The sequence below is a fragment of the Diabrotica virgifera genome, chromosome 7 (genome assembly GCF_917563875.1).
Source record: "Diabrotica virgifera virgifera chromosome 7, PGI_DIABVI_V3a".
Taxonomy (NCBI): Eukaryota; Metazoa; Arthropoda; class Insecta; order Coleoptera; family Chrysomelidae; genus Diabrotica; species Diabrotica virgifera.
In genome coordinates, this window is record NC_065449.1 from 85144758 (window position 1) to 85164431 (window position 19674).

At 30.9% G+C, this 19674-nt stretch overlaps 1 protein-coding gene across 4 annotated transcripts in view; it reads left to right on the forward strand.

Annotated features, from left to right (window-relative positions):
* LOC126887697 (sodium leak channel NALCN) overlaps positions 1 to 19674 on the forward strand; it is a 157311-nt gene that overhangs the window by 119540 nt on the left and 18097 nt on the right. For all 4 annotated transcript variants that reach the window (XM_050655351.1, XM_050655352.1, XM_050655353.1 and 1 more), the window contains 3 exons: positions 5864 to 6058; positions 14053 to 14270; positions 19206 to 19429. In XM_050655351.1, the coding sequence (XP_050511308.1) occupies positions 5864 to 6058; positions 14053 to 14270; positions 19206 to 19429 (637 nt within the window). The remainder of the gene's footprint in view (positions 1 to 5863; positions 6059 to 14052; positions 14271 to 19205; positions 19430 to 19674) is intronic.

Consider the following 19674-nt stretch of genomic DNA (forward strand, 5'->3'; position numbering starts at 1 on the left):
AATCGTACTTTACCATTTAAAAATATGTGGTGGATTTGACTAATATTCAAAATATCTCAATAAAAACTGACTTTTCGAAAAAGTACTAAGAGGTAAAAAAGTTTTTAAAACATTGTGTTTAACTAATGGTACCACAATAATAATTTAATTGGAACGTACACAAAAGTTTGGGGGGTTTAAAGGAACAAAACCCCCATAAAATTTTTATGGGGTGTCAAAATGTTACTATAATTTTTTTGTAAGATGCTCCTGCCATAAAAGTACCACATGTCTAGTTTCAATAAAAAACCTCTAGGAATTTTCGATACATTGGAAAAAATCGATTTTCATTTTGTAACTTCAAACTTTTTTTGTGTGCATATTTATACTAAGGTAGGTTAAGTTCAATCGAACTATTTTTGGTCCCAGAATATGCGATTAAATTTATGACCTGTATTTTTGTTACACCCGGTATAACTTATTGTAATCACTGAATACATATATAAAAGTGAAAAAATAAGCCTATTAATTAAATTAGTGAATAGGTAATTTATGCGATGAAACAAGTAACTGTTATCCAAAAATATTCAAAAACTGAACAAAATAGCCATCTCTATGTTATGTTGCCGATGACGACATCGCTGTCGACTAATGTTTACAGCTCCTGTATAGCTTATTTAATTTTAGTTATAATTATACCATTTTATTATTAGTAGGGGACCCTTGAATGCTAAATTTGTAGTTACTAAAGCGTCATGGATTGGGTTGTAAAGGTTAGATTCTAAAGCCAATAAAAGCTAACGTAAGTTTTTCATTTTAGTGGGGATTTTCCATTTTTGATTTAATTTTCTATTTCCAAAAAATCGTTTTTTCCGATTATAGCGCCATCTATATACAGGGTGTTTGGTAAAGAATGGGCCGTAGCTTAACCTTAGATTCCTGAGCTTAAAATAGGTCGATTTAGCTAACTTACCTTAGTACAAAAGTTGATACTAACCGAAATACAGGGTGTCAAAGTTAAACTTTTATTTTATTTATTTTTGAATATTTCCTGACAGGCATGGGACAACAACACGAAATTTGGTAAGTGATGCTGGTATTGTACAATCTACTAAAGTATGTTAAACAAACGTTTCTGGCTACTACCAGAGGAGTACGACGGGGGAACGTGAATGGTCAATCCTTCCCAAATTCTACGCCACTGGCGGAATTTCTATTTTAGTACAATTCTTTGATTCTCCAATACTTTCTATGTAAAAAACATACTCTTCATTCGTAACGATAAAGCCATTAGTTTTCGAGATATTTGAAGCTCAAAACGAACTAGCATAATGCATTAATCAAAATAAGTGTGCCTTTTCATTTTTAACTTCAAATATCTCGAAAACTAATGACTTTATCGTTACGAATGAAGAGTATAGTATTTGCATAGAAAGTGTTGGAGAATCTAAAAATTATGCTAAAATAGCAGTTTCATCAGTGGCGTAGAATTTGGGAAGGGTCAACCATTCACTTATGTCAACAGTACAGTGTCTACACTTTCTGCCAAGTATCACACGGATATGTCAAATTATTTATAGTATTCTTGTTTTTTAATAATTTATTCTTTATTTAAAACTTTAAGAACTATCTGTGCCAGTGGCGTGCTGGAACTTTTCAAGCGGCCCGGTGATTTTATAGAAAAGCGGCCTCCCATCCTCATTTTACCTTCTATTATCAGGATGTTTTATTGGGTATTTAAAAAAACAAAAAAAAAAGCAAAAATATAAATTATTTTTGAATCAAACATAAAACTTTGAATTCAATGATTTTTTTCTTAATTTGCTATATTTTTTCATTTAAGAATAATAAATCTTACAAATAATAATTGGCATGTATGACAATATTGTATGCAGTAAGGCAGAAACCATAATTTCCTAAATAAATATAATATGAATTTGATGTAATTAAGGTACATGTAAAATAAAATTGAGAATTTTTCAATTATGTATGTATTAGGTTGCATTTTAGTAAATCAATTATACAAGAGAGTACAAATACAAGTACAGTGCAAATACTTTAATTTGACAATATTTAAAATGTTAATATAACGCAATAATCTAAATATTCTTTTGCAATTATTTTATAAAATAATTACATAACTCTCGATCAATAATTTCCGCATTAAAATAGATTTTTGAGCAAATTCGTCGATTATTTCATCATTTTTAAGCTCATACAAAGCTTATTTTTCTATAGCTATTAGCATAAAAGTGATCTTGTGTTAAAGTACGTCTTAACCGATTTTTTATGTATTTCAATGTTGAAAAGCTTTTTTCTCAAGATACTTGTGTCAATGAAAGATTAATAAATGCTTTATAATATACTATTTAAATTTTGATAAGCACACTGATATAAGTTAGACTTATGCAAAACAGCGTAACAGCAAGCTATACAATATTTACACATTTTAGTACCACACGGAGGTGAGGTTTTCACGATATCAACATTGTCATTTGTTACTTCATGTTCAATATCACTTGGATTAATAATATCATCCTTCATATTTTCTGTAGGCTGAACATATTCATCATTAACTCCATCTTCTATAATCTCATTATTTTGCAAAATCCTATTTTTAATATAATCCATTTATCAGCAAAATCCATAAGTTCTTCTCTAATTGCAGTCACAGATGATAATATGGTAGGATAAAACTTTCTTAATTTTTCAGTAAATGATTTAAATGCCATCAAAAGTATACCATTTTTTTATTGTATCAAAATTTCTAGGATGTAGAGTGCTTATATCATTATAAAACAATTTGATTTGTCTTGATCAAATCGCTTTTAGATACTTTCAATAATTCGGTCAAAAATGAGCAAGACGTTTTTCCATTTTTTAATTATGCAGAGTACATACATGTTTGACGGAAATTGGAAAACCATAAATATACTTGTATGTATGAAAATAAATAATATTATCTGTAGCAATCTATTTATGTATATAGACTATAGAATCTTACTCATTTACTTAAACTGTACTACACAATTAACAAAAAATTTGATTTTTTTAAATATTTTATTAATATTATTAGCAAAATTAACCGATTAGACATTAAAAAATTTTTTTTTGTTACATCTAAAAATTTTTGTGAAAACCTATTAGACCGGCCTCAAGAGGCCGCGGCCTCTCGGTGATTGCACCGATTCATTTATATGGCCAGCACGCCACTGATCTGTGCCCGGTACTATAAAACTATTTGACATATCCTTATGGTACTTGGCAGAAAGTGTAGGTACATTCCATGTCAAATCACTCAGGCAAAAAATTTTGGATCTCCGATTTGTCTGAAAATTGGTATATAGCTTCTGCGGGACACAAAAATAAGATATTTAAGGTAAAAAATCTTCTTCTTCTTTTTTTCTCAAAATGTTATTTTATGCGATGGGTGTTTATTCGGTGTTTATTTAAACAAATTTGCATTTTCTGTCGTAAAGTATCAATGAAAAACATATTTTAATAGAAAGGACTCAAAAATGTCATTATATGGCATTATAATAAGTTATTTTGAATCAAAACAAGTTTTTGATAAAATTTTATAGTGTAAAAAACGTTAAAATACCGTTTTTTACATTTTCCTCCATTCCCAAAATACATCATCATCGATTTGGCTGAAAATTTGCCCACAGATAGCCAAAGGATAGGACTTTAAGTGGTTAGAAGGATTTGAATTATATTACAATAGCAAAAAAGTTACATGCAGTAATATCAGACTCAAAAGTATATATTAGTCCAGTCGGGATAGCATTTGACCTTGAATGCCGAGCTGCCCAAAATTTTATTTTTCTGATCTTTAGGGGAGTCAATAGTAGCCTAAATTTTAAATCACGAATGAATTCCTTCGTTACGTTAGCCGCCATCTTGATTTTAAAGGAGAACTTGTTTTGCTCAATACCTCCGCCATTTTGAACTTTTCAACAAAAATGGTAGGAACTGAAATTGTTCCAAATAAATCGTATTTACAATTATTATAATTTATTTTTAACAATTTTTGTCGTGAGGTCGATATTTTCGAGTTAATTTTACTTAGAGTAGACGCCTATATTTTTGACTATAATATTGCATGTAACTTTTTTGGTATTGTAATATAATTCAAATCCTTCTCACCGCTTAAAGTCCTATGTTTTCTCTATCTGTGGGCAAATTTTCAGCCAAATCGATTATGATGTGTTTTGGGAATGGAGAAAAATGTAAAAAACGGTATTTTAACGTTTTCTACACTATAAAATTTGATCAAAAGCTTGTTTTAAATCAAAGTAACTTGTTATAATGCCATATAATGACATTTTTGAGTCCCTTCTATTAAAATATTATGTTTTCCATTGATACTTTACGATAGAAATTGCAAATTTGTATAAATAAACACCAAATCACTGTAAAATCGCATAAAATAACATTTTGAGAAAAAAAGAAGAAGAAGATTTTTTGACCTTAAATATCTTATTTTTACGTCCCGCAGAAGCTATATACCAATTTTCAGACAAATCGGAGGTCCAAATTTTTTTTTGCTCCAAAATTGAGTGATTTGAAATGGAATGACCCGTAGGTATGATACTGTACACCCTACTAAATTATGTTAAATAATCTTTTCTGGCTACTACCAGCGGCGTACGACAGGGGAAAGTGAATGGTTGACCCTTACCAAATTCTACGCCACTGATGAAACTGCTATTTTAGCATAATTTTTAGATTCTCCAATACTTTCTATGCAAATAATATACTCTTCATTCGTAACGATAAAGTCATTAGTTTTAGAGATATTTGAAGTTAAAAATGAAAAGGCACACTTATTTTGATAAATGTATTATGCTTTTTCGTTTTTAGTTTCAAATACATATCTCTAAAACTAATGGCTTTATCGTTACGAATGAAGAGTATATTTTTACATATAAAGTATTGGAGAATCAAAAAATTGCACTAAAATATCAATTCCGCCAGTGGCGTAGAATTTGGGAAGGGTCAACCATTCACGTTCCCCCGTCGTACGCCTCTGGTAGTAGCCAGAAACGATTGTTTAACATAATTTAGTAGATTGTACAATACCAGCACCACTTACCAAATTTCGTGTTATTGTCCCATGCCTGTCGGGAAATATTCAAAAATAAATAAAATAAAAGTTTAACTTTGACACCCTGTATTTTGGTTATTAACAACTTTTGTACTAAGGTAAGTTAGCTTAAATCGACTTATTTTAACCTCAGAAATCTAAGGTTAATTTGTGGCCCATTCTTTAACAAACACCCTGTATAATTCGAATAAATGTCTTTACTAAAAGTTACTTATTTTTATGTAAGAAATTCAAATCTGCAATAAAAAATGGGGGTTCCTATATGAGATTCTAAAGTGTCCCCACAACTTCCTGGGAGGTCGTTTTTGTTGTCATTCGATATATTTTTGAAAAATGACAACGAAATTTCCAGTTTTTCGATCTGGTGTTCATTTCGCAAAATATTGCGGGGTTCTTATTTAAAATTTTAAAGTTACCCCCCACCTCTCTTCATGGGGGTTTGTGTTTGGTATCAATCGATAGATTTTTGAAAAATATTGAACACGTATTTTTCAGTTTTTCGATCTGATGTTCATTTCGCGAAATATTCGTTTTTTTTGTGAAACTTTGTCCTTTGTAAAAATTACGCATTATAGATGGAAAGGTTCAACAAACGACTTTCTTTAAAAAATTGGTCCTCAAAACGAGATTTTCTAATTTAAAAAATATTTATTAACAAAAAAATGTATTGCAAATGAAACCCGAAAGTAAGCTTATTTTTCAATTTTCCCATTTCAAACATTTTCTGAAATTTTTTATTTTGTTTTATTAATATTTAATATTTTTTTATTTTAGTGGAATAAAGAAAACGCCCATACTGAAATATTAGCCACAATTGACATTATTTGTACGCTCGTGTTTGTGATTGAAGTTGTTATGAAGAATATAGCCTTTACTCCAAGAGGCTATTTACAATCAAGAAGAAACAGATACGACCTATTCGTTACTGTCGTAGGAGTTATTTGGATGTTCTTCCATTGCATGTTCCGGGTAGATATATTTCTTTGTAAGATTGTATTAAACTGCAGGTATATCCCAAAAGGGTTCTAAAATCATTGAGATTACGTTTAAATTTCCTAAAGTGCACATACTGGGTAGGGCATTAGTGTGACAAAGTCCAATTACTCGTTTGTCGTAAGAGATACGAAAAAAAGTGTTTTAGGTAAAAGTAAGGGCACAGATAGAACCATAATTTAAAAATATTTTTAAATATACAGGGCCACCCGTATTGACAGGGTGACACAAAATTATGTTTTTTTAAATAGAACACCCTGTATATTTTTACATTTTCAGATTCTCCTCCATGTTTTCTTTCTTAAAATATAGGGTTTTGTAATATTATACGAGGTAGTTTAAAAGAGAATTACGTTTTTTTGTTAATTTCGTAGCAATACTCACACCCTGTAGAATTGTAGTGATTTGACGTCAAGATTTCTATTTATGTTCAAACGATTTTTAAAATAATCTACTATTGTTATTAAACATTAATAGTATAGCGAAATGTTTAATTTTAGTATACAGGGTTGGTCGAAACTCGGAATGAGTAATTTCTGAGTTTTTTTAATGGAACATCCTGTGTTTTAGTTTGAAATAATATTTTATGGTACTTTTTAATTTCTTAAGCATTCCCTATACCTAAGTGCTTTAATTTGTCAGTTATTCGTGATTCTTTAAGCTAAACATTAATTGCAACAAAAATGAGGTGAAATATTATTAAGTGGCCGTGAAAATATTGAATCAAAAATATTTTTTCAAAAGAAAAATACAAAATAATCTAGACAGATCCTTAATTTATTAATATTGGATGAGATATCCAAATTTCTACGTAGTTAAGACTGTTGGTGCCTAAAATATTAATAAAAACATACAATAGTCTAGTTGGCTATGACACTAAATTTGCTTAAAAATTTGACATTATACTATTTTTATAGTTTCAGTTGCTATGTTACTATTACTAATATGAATTTTTCTAATGAGGAACTGATTAATATGGTTTTTGTGCTAGTGGAGTATAACAATAATGTGCTACTAGCAATAAGAATTTTTCATCAGCAATTCCCTGATAGACGACAACGAAGAAGAGAAACTTTTGAACATATACTAGACCGGTTTCAACGGGATGGACACTTTTTTTGCATCTCTTACGACAAACGAGTAATTGGACTTTTTCACACTAATACCCCAACATGTATGGTGACTTAGTAACCAGCGTAAATCCTCATTTTCGTACTGGTTCAGCACTGTGTAAAAATTTAGTAAAATTAAATTAAAGTGTGTTTAATGTTCAGAAAAATCAATGATCCAGAAATAAATACAAAATTTCCAAAATTAATTTAACATCAATGTTTCATCATCACGCTACAGTCCTAAATGAGCGCCGATCTTCCCATGTCTTTCAATTATACTCATTCATAATCGTTGCTAGAAGATCGTACCAATTTTCCTCGCATCTTCATGAACCCTTAACCTTTCATACTTACCTCTAAGTCTCCCTACCCAGGACTGTGAGTCTCTGAGTCTCCCTAAAGACTTGTCTGGTAGAGTTCTTCTCTTGTGATCGTGCTAGATGTCCTGTTCATCTCAAACACTCAATGATTCTACCTATTTTTTGAAGAATTTTCACTCTTTTCCATCTCGACATATTATACAGGGTGTTAGTAAATAATTATGAAAAATTTTAAGGGCTAATTCTACATGAAAAATTAATACCAGTTTGCTCTATAAACATATGTCCGCAAATGCTTAGTTTCGGAGATACAGGGTGTTGAAATTTTTATTTTAAACTGCCAATTTATTTATTGCTCTAAGACCAGTTGAGCTATGAAAATGAAATTTGGTGAGTTTTAGGAAGTAGTTATTACGAATTTTTGACATACAATTTAGAATTTTGTATTCATCATTGGCGCGCCTACGGGCAATGGTCTGAATTTTTTAAAGAAAAAAATAGTACGCCACTGAGATATTTCGAATTAAAAATTATTTTTAAATTTCGCGTCTAATTTATGATAAAAAACCTTTCTTGCCTTTTTTTCATATAATGCGCCGTTTTTATGCAGAAAAATAAAACATCTTGGCGCGTATTTTTCATTTCTTAATACATCATCAAGAACTATCCAATATAATAATACTAATCTAGAACAATAACAGAAAATATTACTAATAAGATTTCAACTAGGTGCAAAGCTGCAAGAAATGTTTAAAATGATCTCCTTTACAGATAACAGAAGAATTTTATATTCATCATTGGCGCGCGTACGGGTAATGGTCTGAATTTTTTGAATAAAAAAATAGTACACCACTGAGATATGTCAAACTAAAAATTATTTTTGAATTCCTCGTTCAATTTAAGACAAAAAATCTTTCTTTTCCTTTTTTTCATACGAGGCGCCGTTTTTATACAAAAAAATAAAACATCTTAACACTTACCAAGTATTTGAGGTAGTTTCCATATTATAATATGCACAGAAACTTAGTTCAAATACTTTGTAAACGTTAAGATGTTTAATTTTTTGCATAAAAACGGCGCCGCATATGAAAAAAAGGCAAAAAAGATTTTTTGTCGTCAATTGAACGAGGAATTCAAAAATGATTTTTAGTTTGACATATCTCAGTGGCGTACTATTTTTTTCTTAAAAAAATTCAGACCATTACCCGTAAGCGCGCCAATGATGAATATAAAATTCTTCTGTTACCTGTAAAGGAAATCATTTTAAACATTTCTTGCAGCTTTGCACCCAGTTGAAATGGTATTAGTAATATTTTCTGTTATTGTTCTAGTTTAGTATTATTATATTGGATAGTTCTTGATGATGTATTAAGAAATGAAAAATATGCGCCAATATGTTTTATTTTTCTGCATAAAAACGGTGCATCATATGAAAAAAAGGCAGGAAAGGTTTTTTATCATAAATTAGACGTGGAATTTAAAAATAATTTCTAAATCGAAATATCTCAGAGGCGTACTATTTTTTTCTTTAAAATAATTCAGACCATTGCCCGTAGGCGCGTCAATGATGAATACAAAAGTCTTAAGGTACTAGTACACTTTAGAAGACCAAAAATAAATATTTTTTTCAAGAATTTTTTTCTTAGAACCCTTATTAAAAATGAACATAAAACTTTTTACATATTAATATGTAACTCTTAGAGAGTACAAAAAATATATCTTTCTTCATTTGTGCACGTACACTAATATTGTAGAGGGCGCAAAAGTCGAGGCCTCGAAAAATGATGGCGGACAGTTAATCTCAGGATTGGGATATCTGAAACAAAAAAATCGTACTGCATTTGAAAAAGGAAGGTTTCTTACGTGACAATTTACCACAATTTGACCAAAAAATAAAAAATAAATATTTTTTAACCATGAAAAACTAAAGAAAAACGGGCGATTTTTTCACAAAATTTTTTCAAAGTTCGGTAAAATCGTTTTTTTTGCGGAATTTTTCACTAACGGTGGTAAATTGTCACGTAAGAAACCTTTCTTTTTCAAATGCCGTACGATTTTTTTGTTTGAGAGCTCCCAATCCTGAGATTAACTGTCCGCCATCGGAACTCCTTTTTTTCGATGCCTCGACTTTGGCGCCCTCTACAATATTAGTGTATGCATAAATGAAAAAAGTATGTTCTTGGTATTCTCTAAGAGTTATATATTAATATGTAAAAAGTTTTATGTTCATTTTTAATAAAGGTTCTGAGAAAAAAAAACTTAAAGTGCTTATTTTTGGTCTTCTAAAGTGTACTAGTACCTTAAATGTATGTCATAAAATTCGTAATAACTGCCTCCTAAAACTCACCAAATTTCATTTTCATAGCTCAACTGGTCTTAGAGAAATAAATAAATTGGCAGTTTGAAATAAAAATTTCAACACTCCGTATCTCCGAAACTAAGCATTTGCGGACATATGTTTATAGAGCAAACTGGCATTAATTTTTCAGACTTATTTACTAACACCCTGTACTTATAGTTACCTTCATTTGTTCATATTTTATCTTCTACAGATATAATTTTCATATATGCACCAAATAATTACCAAGGAGTACGGCAGGGATGCCTCTCCCCGCCACTGCTTTTCAACGTTGACTCCGAAATAATAATTGTGAACGGTGAAGTGGTCAATAATTTGCGATATGCAGAAGACACAGTACTCCTAGCTTCTACTCAAGAAGATCTGTAAACATTACTTGATAGTTGGAGTTGTAAGGAAGCAAGTCTGAATCTGAACATACGGAAAACCAAAATACTCGTAATAAGAACAACAGCATATAAAACCGTCTATATATTATCTAAATAATACCATACTTGAGTGTTGATCAAATTGTTTAGCTTGGATATCAGTTAAATTGTAACGCAGAGTCACGGCGAAATTAGATCTAGGATAGAGCATGCTAGAGCCACTTTTAGAAGAATGTCCAAGGTATCATGTAGCAAATACCTAAAGGATCCGTCTACTTCGGTGTTACGTGTTCTCGGTCTTACTTTATGGTGTCGAATTCTGGACTGTGAATAAAATCGATCTAAATTGCCTTGAGAGCCTCAGAAAAGCCTTTAGAATTAGATTTCCTTGAGAATTTTAAAAGTCTCTTGGGCGGAGAAGATTGGAAACTCCACAATACTAGAACGTCTCAGCAAGACTACTGAGATTATAAAAAGCATCAAGAAGAGAAAGCTGGCGTATTTCGGACATGTAATGAGAGGTCCCAGTCACAAATAGAGGTTGCTACACAATATTATGTATGGAAAAATAGCAGGTAAACGTAGTCCAGGACGAAGAAGAACCTCATGGTTGAAGAACTTGGGAGATTGGTGTGGTGTTGTTACAAGCATGCTGTTTAAGGCGGCGGTGAATAAAATAAAGATAGCTATGATGGTAACCAACGTTCTGAAAGGACATGGTACATAGAGTTGCACAAGTTTGACTTGAATGTTTGAACTTGACTTAATTTCAAGTCAAACTTCTGACAAATAATTCAAGTCAAGTCAAACTGGTCAATCGTACAGGTTTGAAAATTCAAACTGTTTGTCAAACTAGTTTGAAAGAGTTTGAAAAATAATTTATTTAGTAGATACAGGGTGTCCCGGAAAATAGTGCGTTCCTCTAAGGTATAGGTAGAAGGCACCATGTAGAACAAAAAATTCTTATAACATTTTTTTCTAAATGCAACCGTTTGACCAAAAAATTAAAATGTATTTTGGTAGGCAAATTTAAATCTGACAACTATGTGCGGTACGCAAATTTAAGCATAGACAGTCCCATGTAAATAAATAGATAGAAGATAGATAGTAAACAGATAGTTTTAAAGAATCCTGTTTAGTGTCAATGCCGAAAATGTTTTCGAATAGTGAGTGTATTACCTATTATGTTATTACCTATGAATGGTGTTTGTGAAAGGTTACTTGAAACATCTATTCGGTATAATAATTATTTTCAGGTAAGTAGGTACAACTTAGTTATTTCAGTTCACAAGTAAACAAATTACTGAGACATTATCTGGTGTATTTAAGTTCCACTGTAAACTATTAAAACTATGTAATTCATTTAAAGCCCTCAGCAATACTCAGCATTCAACCCATTTAAACCTTACTAAATACATAATACTAGTTCAGTTAAAAGATGTGTTTTATGTTAAAAGATGTGTTTTATGTTAAAAGATGTGTAATTCGTTTAAAATTATGCAATAGGCATTTCAATACATTTCAAAAGAAAATAATTTTAGTAAACAAATAGTAAATACATAAGTATTACCTACTATTAGGTTGGATTATTTTAAATACATACTGTTAATCATAATCACAAACGAGTTCTTATTATGTTATTATTCCGTAGTGCGTACGATGTTGCCAGTTTATTAAAATTTCCAAACATTAAAATACAGGTATATGAAAAACAATGTTAACTTTTTTTGGAAATGGTTAACTTTAGAAAAAAATGGTATAGGACTTTTTTGTTCCAAATTGTGTATTCTCTCCATACCTTAAAGGAACGCACTATTTTCCGGGACACCCTGTATACTTTTTTGTCGAGATTGACATGTTAGTTGCCAATTAAGATAAGAAAATTAATAATACAATGAGTGCCACATAAAAGTATCTCGATACAGGAAGCGATTATAATGAAAATAGGGTAAATTTTTTGAAAATGATTCCTGTATGATTAGAATTGCTTGCTGGCAAGTTTCGTTTTATCGATATAACTTTTTTATATTTGAGTGTTACTAGATTAAAACAAAGAATACGTTGGATAGTTTTTTTATCATACCAAGTGTAATTTAATCTACTTTGGAAGCTTTCAAGTATTACGTAACGCAAGTTGGGTGGAGTGGGCCCATGTAAAATGTTACGGTGCGTTATACGGGGGGAGGGGGTTCGAACAGCGCGTTACGTAACATTGTTTTTTAACAATAAAAAAACTACGGAATCACAATCTCTCAACTTTTCAACTTTCGTTTATATTTTACATAGAACCCCTGGATTGTATTATATTGCCCCCTCACGCTCCGCTTATGTTACAATAGGACTTGAGGTATTCAAGTGAAAAAATCTTAAAATTTGTATTAACCAGATCAAGTACAGTAACACGTGTTTGCAATAAATGGCTGGACCTTCCTTCACAACAAAAGATGAAAAGATACAGATGAGATAAAGAGGTTGTAAGAGCTTCAAAAATTGCGTCTCGTAATACTTGAACGGCCGCTTTAACAAAAATTTATGGAGGAACAACAAAATATTATATTTTTGGTAGAGTAGGTTTAATGAATTTTTTGCGACTTTGCAATGTCGTCTTAAAGAATTAGTTCACTATATCACTATTTGTCATTTTATAACGCTGTTCTTTATTTTTACATAATACATGTATGCAGATTTTTTTCTTTTTCTCTTAATTTTTGCACTGGGAATACCTTCAAAATCAGACTTAATTTGATCTGGTACTTATTCTGAGCCGAAAAATATTCAGGTTCAGATATTATTTCACAAAGCACACACTTCAAAACCAACGTAATAAACAAGCCAAGCATATTATACTTCTTAATAATATGAACTACAAACTAATTTGGAGAGTAGCAGATTCAGACCTATCCAAATAAGTCAAAACAAAAGTCGGTACTCTCTCAATTAGAATTGGAAATAAACACGTTGCGCAATATGATATTCAAACTTCAAACTGTTTGAAGAAGTTTGATTTCAAGTCAAACCTAAAGATATTGAAATCAAGTCAAGTCAAACTTTTTTACAAAAAAAGTTTGGTTTTCAAGTCAAGTCAAGTTTGTTGAATAAAATCAAACTAGTTTGACTTGATGCATCTCTAATGGTACATGAAGAAGAAGACCAAATAATCCTGCCAGCATCTGCTGTTAAAAGACGAGTAAAAAATTTTCATCTGCAGTGATGATGGTCCATATTTCGAATTCGTCAGCATTGGTTAAATAAGAGTTTTGTTATTATTTTGGTTTTCACGCTTCTGATTTCAGAACAAAAAGTGTTTTTAGTTGTCTATGCCCAAAGTGATATTTTAAATATTTTTAAATATAAAATAAACAAGTAATTGGACTTCGTAAGTCCTAGGATTTCACCCTAAGACCAATTTTTTCTGGTCGTTGATAACCTGTTGAATCTTGTCCCGCTGTTCGTTTATAATATCGTTATTTTCAGTGATAGGGATTTCAGAATTCACGTGATATATTACTACATTCCCAACCCCTTGTGATATTTCGTGATTGTTTATGAAACCCTCCCCCCTTTCCCCCGCTTTCGAGCCTCATGTAATTAATGCTAAAACGTATATTTTTCTTTTAATTTATAGATATCCAATTATTTTTATATGTAGGTATTATTTATAAATTATTGTTTATATTTTGGGACATACTATGTTTAATACAGGTATAATATTATAGGTAATATTGAAAGGTAATATTGAAATAGGTAATATTGAAAGATTAATTTTGAAAAAATTGAAGAAATATTTACTACATCCAAATTTATTTTTCAGAATGACTTAACATACTTCATAGGCTTCATGGTAGTAATTCTTCGTTTTTTCACCATAACTGGTAAACATGCCACGCTCAAAATGTTAATGCTAACAGTTGGTGTCTCCGTATGTAAAAGCTTTTTCATCATATTTGGAATGTTTTTACTCGTGTTTTTCTACGCATTAGCTGGAACCATTATTTTCGGAACTGTAAAATATGGTGAAGGCATTGGAAGGTACGTCATAGAAAAAACAAGATTTAACAAATTCATACCAAGGCTATAATTTATTGCTAATTTATTACGGAAAGAAAAAATCTATTGCTGCAGCCGTTTCCGAAAAACAATGGTTATGCAAACTTTACGGTAAAGCTAGCATAACCATATCTATATCTCGGGACAGAAAAGGGCTACAGAGCCTATCCTGACGGCATATTTTATTGCTAATGAATTGCTATTAATTAATATTTCCCTGATAAATTAACAATAAATTACATACGCGAGCGGCAGGCACCCTTAAAATGACCAGGTACTGACCACGGTGAGTTGAATGGTTAATTTTAGTCACACTTTATGTTTTTGATGGTGCTGAAAACGAAAATGAGGTTTATTTTGAATTTTATGTGGGGAAACATAATCAAAATCGCAATTTTACAATAAAAATAAAAAAATGAAATCACGTTTTTTACGTTTACCTCGGTACAACACTGTTCCATATTAATATTTTTTTTTCTAAAATGTTTACAGTATATAGCTAGGGTTACCATAATTTATTAAGGCCAAATCCGGACAGGGGTAATCCAAGTGGTTGTAGAAAATGTAAAATGTAAATTTGACTGTGTTGCTACCTGTACATTGTAGGTACATATAATATGCGAAATGCATAGGTATATGGCACAATTAAAAGTACAGCTGTTTCGCTACAATATGCAACTAACATCGAAAATCTCTGAAAGTTTAAAATACATATACACCAATACACCTATGTTTTAACATACTTTAGACCTAGAAAATAATATTACACAACGAAATAACTTAACTAGATGCTGCGCAGAATGAAATTTCCCATCGCTGAGGCAAATGTATTCCATTTTTTTAGTAAAGAAAAAATCCGGACATTTCTCATATCCGGACGCCAATCCGGACATGTCTTTCAAATCCGGACTGTCCGGACGAAATCCGGACGTATGGTAACCCTATATATAGCCCTTTTCATTCTGAAGACAATGGTACCTGCTTCAAGCTTTCAGCCTTATTCTAATAAAGGTTATGAATTTTTTAAAGTAAAATGTGCAGATTCGTGAATTGCAAAGTTTAATTGCAAAAGTTGAGTGACGAAATTTAAAATTTAGCTTTTTAATTACATTTATGTTAAAATATAGAATACAAAGAAGTTTTCTGGAAAGTTTTAGATTAAAATATTTTATAAAAAAAATGGTGCAACTTTTAATATCGTCGTTAAATATCCCCAAAATAACGCTTATTTTTCGAGATACTGACAATGGGTGGTGAATGGCTAATTTTGGTCTTACTTTATGTTTTTCCATCCATCCATCCAATGCAGTGTTGCCAATCACATTTCTCTAGATTATCCGATGATCGCTCGAAAAATATCCGATTTGTCACGAAAAGGTACGCCAGGTCAAAACTTACTCTGTTATTAAAATCAATGTTGCCAATGTTATTCTCTCTAGCCCCTTTAACAACCATCAAATAACAAAATCCGTTGTTCATACGCCAATCAGTTGATTGTAATCAAGTATAATTATGATAATTAACATAATTGATTGATTCATTAATTAATAGTTATCAATTAACGTAACAATTATTAACATAATTGATTAATTAATCAATTAATCTCATAATTGTAATCAATTATGTTTTCAGCAACCCAATCAAAGTTGACATTGGCAGTAACTAAATATTTGATAATGATCAGTTGATTCCATTTCTGATTAGCGTTCAAACAACCAGCCCTTTAATCTACTCACAGTTTAAAAATTTTCGTTTATACATAGATGAAAATCTCGTATCCTAGCTGATTATTACCTAATTCATGTATGTAAATACATACTATTTACTTAATATTATTTTATTATTCGTATTTTGTATTATAGTAAGTGTTAAATTCTAAATAAGTAAGTAAATCTAAATATTTCATTATTTGGATCGTTATATTAATTTATTATAATTATTATTTAAGTAAAAAAAAACACTTTTAAATATTATTTTATTAAAACGTAATAACTACCTAAAACTAGGTACTGGAAAAATAAATAATAAATAAATCAATACAAAATAAACTACAGCTACATTAATAGTATAGGCGCAAAATTTCTGGTCAATTCTTTTAAAATGAATTATTTTTTTCGAGTCCTGAGAAAGCTAACAAGTATTATTTAAAAATTTAAACGCAGAATGAAAGATTACATTATTACCGAGGGCAGAAAGTCCCTGAAGATTTCTATAATTTTTATTCTAATATGTTACAGGGGTAAAAGGAAAAGAGAATATTAAGTGTGATTTTTAATTTGAAATATCTCATTCAAAAAAACTTTTTGTTTATTCTAAGGGACTTTCAGCCCTCGGTAAAAATGTAATATTTCATTCTGCGTTCAAATTTTTCAAAAATATTTATCAGTTTTCTCAGGATTCGAAAAATATAAATACGTTTAAAGATTATTGGTCCGAAATTTTGCTCCTACGCTCTTTTAACAACTAATCTAACAATAGAAATGTATTTGACAGTCTTGTAGTTATTAAGGTATCAAAGTTATTATCCATAATACCCGTGGTGCGTTCAACGTTAATGCCCGACTAAATAATTTTTATAGGCAAAAAATTTAAAGGATTTTTGAGTTAATTAGTAGATATCTAGATATTACTAGTTTTTCTACAACCACTATTCCAAATGCATTTTTCTGCAAAATTTTATGTTAACAAACTTAATATTTTCTCTCAGAATAACTGAGAGTAGTGTGCAGAAAAGTGACGTTTCTGTGCCGAAAAGTTCTTTTCTGCATAGTACCATTACATTCCTCAAAAAAATTATAAATATACCTAATTAGGTAAGTATAACATGTTTTGATGAAAGGGTTTTGTTTAAGATATTAGATTTGATAGAACTTTACAAAAAAGAACTAGCTTTAACTACATCTCATGTTCGAGAAATCTTGAAACGTTTACTTAAGCACTGCACTACATAAAATGAAAATAAAACTAAATCGTGCGTGAATTAGCTTTCATAAGTTAAAAAAACTAAAAACTAAAAACTCATAAATACCATCGGACGGCAGACGGTTTTTGAAATTTGAATTGGATTAGTATGCCTTAAGTGGATGCACTTGTGCATTTACATTCTAAACAAAAGAAACGGCACATGTCCCTTTTGTCAAAAGATGAAAAGTATCGGATGTCACTAACATTCATTCAGTATAGGCTATTTATAAAAATTTGGGTGCAACCAAACAAAATTAATGTGTTGTTGGTGTTGGAAATATTATATGGATGAAAAAGTTGTAGTCAATGGCAGATACACTGAAAAATATCCGCAAATATCCGATTTATTTAAAGATACGAAGAAGATACGACAACTCTCAAAAAGGTACGCAAATCGGATAATTATCCGCCGATTGGCAACACTGATCCAATGGCACTACAGCCCAAATCGAGCCTTGGCCTCTTTCAATAAGCTTCTCCAATCATTTCGATTTACCGCTGTTCTTTTCCATGAACGCGTTCCCAGGAAGTTCCTGGCATCCTCATCGACTTCGTCTTCCCATCTCTTTTTAGGTCTTCCAACAGGTCTTCTTCCCTGCATTCTTGCATTCAGCAATTTTCTGGGGATTCTATTCTCATGCATGCGGACCACGTGCCCTGCCCACCGTAATCTCTGCAGTTTAGTGTGTTGTGCTGGAGTTGGTTCGCTATATTGCTCGTATATTTCTCTATTATACCTAATTCGCCAGTTGTTACTTTCACTTTATGTTTTTGATGGTGTTGAAATAGAAAATGAAATTTATTTTGAATTTTAGGTGTTAATATTGTCAAAATCGCAATTATACCCTAAAAATAAAAAAAATTGAAATCACGTTTTTTTGCGTTTAACTCGCTGCAACTCTGTTCCATTTTAATATTTTTTTCTAAAATTTTACAGCATATATTTCTCACCTTTGTGAAGACTATGAAACCTGTTGTAGGCTTTCAGTCTTATTCTCATAAAAGTTATGAATTTTTTAAAATAAAAGATTGAGATTCGTGAAATGCAAACTTAAATCGCAAAAGTTGTGACAAAATTTGAAATTTATCTTTCTGATCACGTTCCTATTTAATTATAGAGCCCAAAAAAGTTCTGTGGGGAGTTTTAGATCTATATGTGGTATAGAAAAGAATGGTGCAACTTTTAATTAAAAAAAAAAACGTGATTTCATTTTTTTATTTTTACGGTAAAATTGCGATTTTGACAACGTTTCTCCACCTAAAATTCAATATAAACTTTACTTTTGTTTTCAGCAACATCAAAAACATAAAGTAAGACCAAAATTAGCCATTCACCACCCATGGTCAGTATCATAACTATAGTGAGAACTATATACCTACTGTAAAAATTTCAGAAAAAAAGATTAAAATGGAACAGAGTTGTAGTAAGGTAACGCAAAAAAACGTAATTTTATTTTTTTATTTTTAGGGTAAAATTGCGATTTTGACAATGTTCACATACATAAAATTAAAAATAAACCTCATTTTCGTTTTCAGCACCATCAAAAACTTACATAAAGTATAACCGTATGACTAAAATTAGCCATTCACCTCACCATGGTCAGTATCTCGAGAAATAAGCGTTTTTTTTTGGGTGTGCCGCTCGTCTAAAGTTACGTATACATATGCGCACCGCGCGGTGCTCGTGCGCAGCATATTCGTCAGATTAGTACGTGTTTTTAACAGTGCGTGCTGTTTGTGCGCCTCTTGAAAACACGTACTAATCTAACGAACAGGTTGCGCGCGCGAGCGGCGCGCAATTGTATACATACCTTAATAGTCTTGGCCTGACGTAGGTCTTATAAAATGGATATGCTAACTTTCCCGATATTGATTTTAATTAGTTTTAGGGTTATTTCGAATTGATACAGTTTTTTATCATTCTCGTAATTTATGCGGTATGTAAATTTTTAGGAGAGCAAACTTTGAGTCTCCCGTAACAGGCGTTGCTATGTTATTTAGAATCGTAACAGGAGAAGATTGGAATAAAATTATGCACGATTGTATGATTCAACCACCATTTTGTACTCCAGCTGACAATTACTGGCAAACAGATTGTGGAAATTTCTACGGTTCATTAATTTACTTTTGTACTTTTTACGTCATCATCACATATATCGTGTTGAATCTACTAGTGGGTGAGTCATTGTTTGCATATATGTATTTATTTATTATAAGACATTGGCCATAAAGTCTTAGATTCGTTTCTGTTTATGGCCTGCTGCTGATGACGTCTGCATCATAGGCGTAAGACTTATGTCATAACATAAGGTTAATAATAATCGAGATAATTCAATAATTAGGTATACTTAGTCACTATTTTCCGGCTTAGCAAGGAAAAATTGACCGCACCAAAAAGTTTGCAAAGATGAAATTGCGAGAA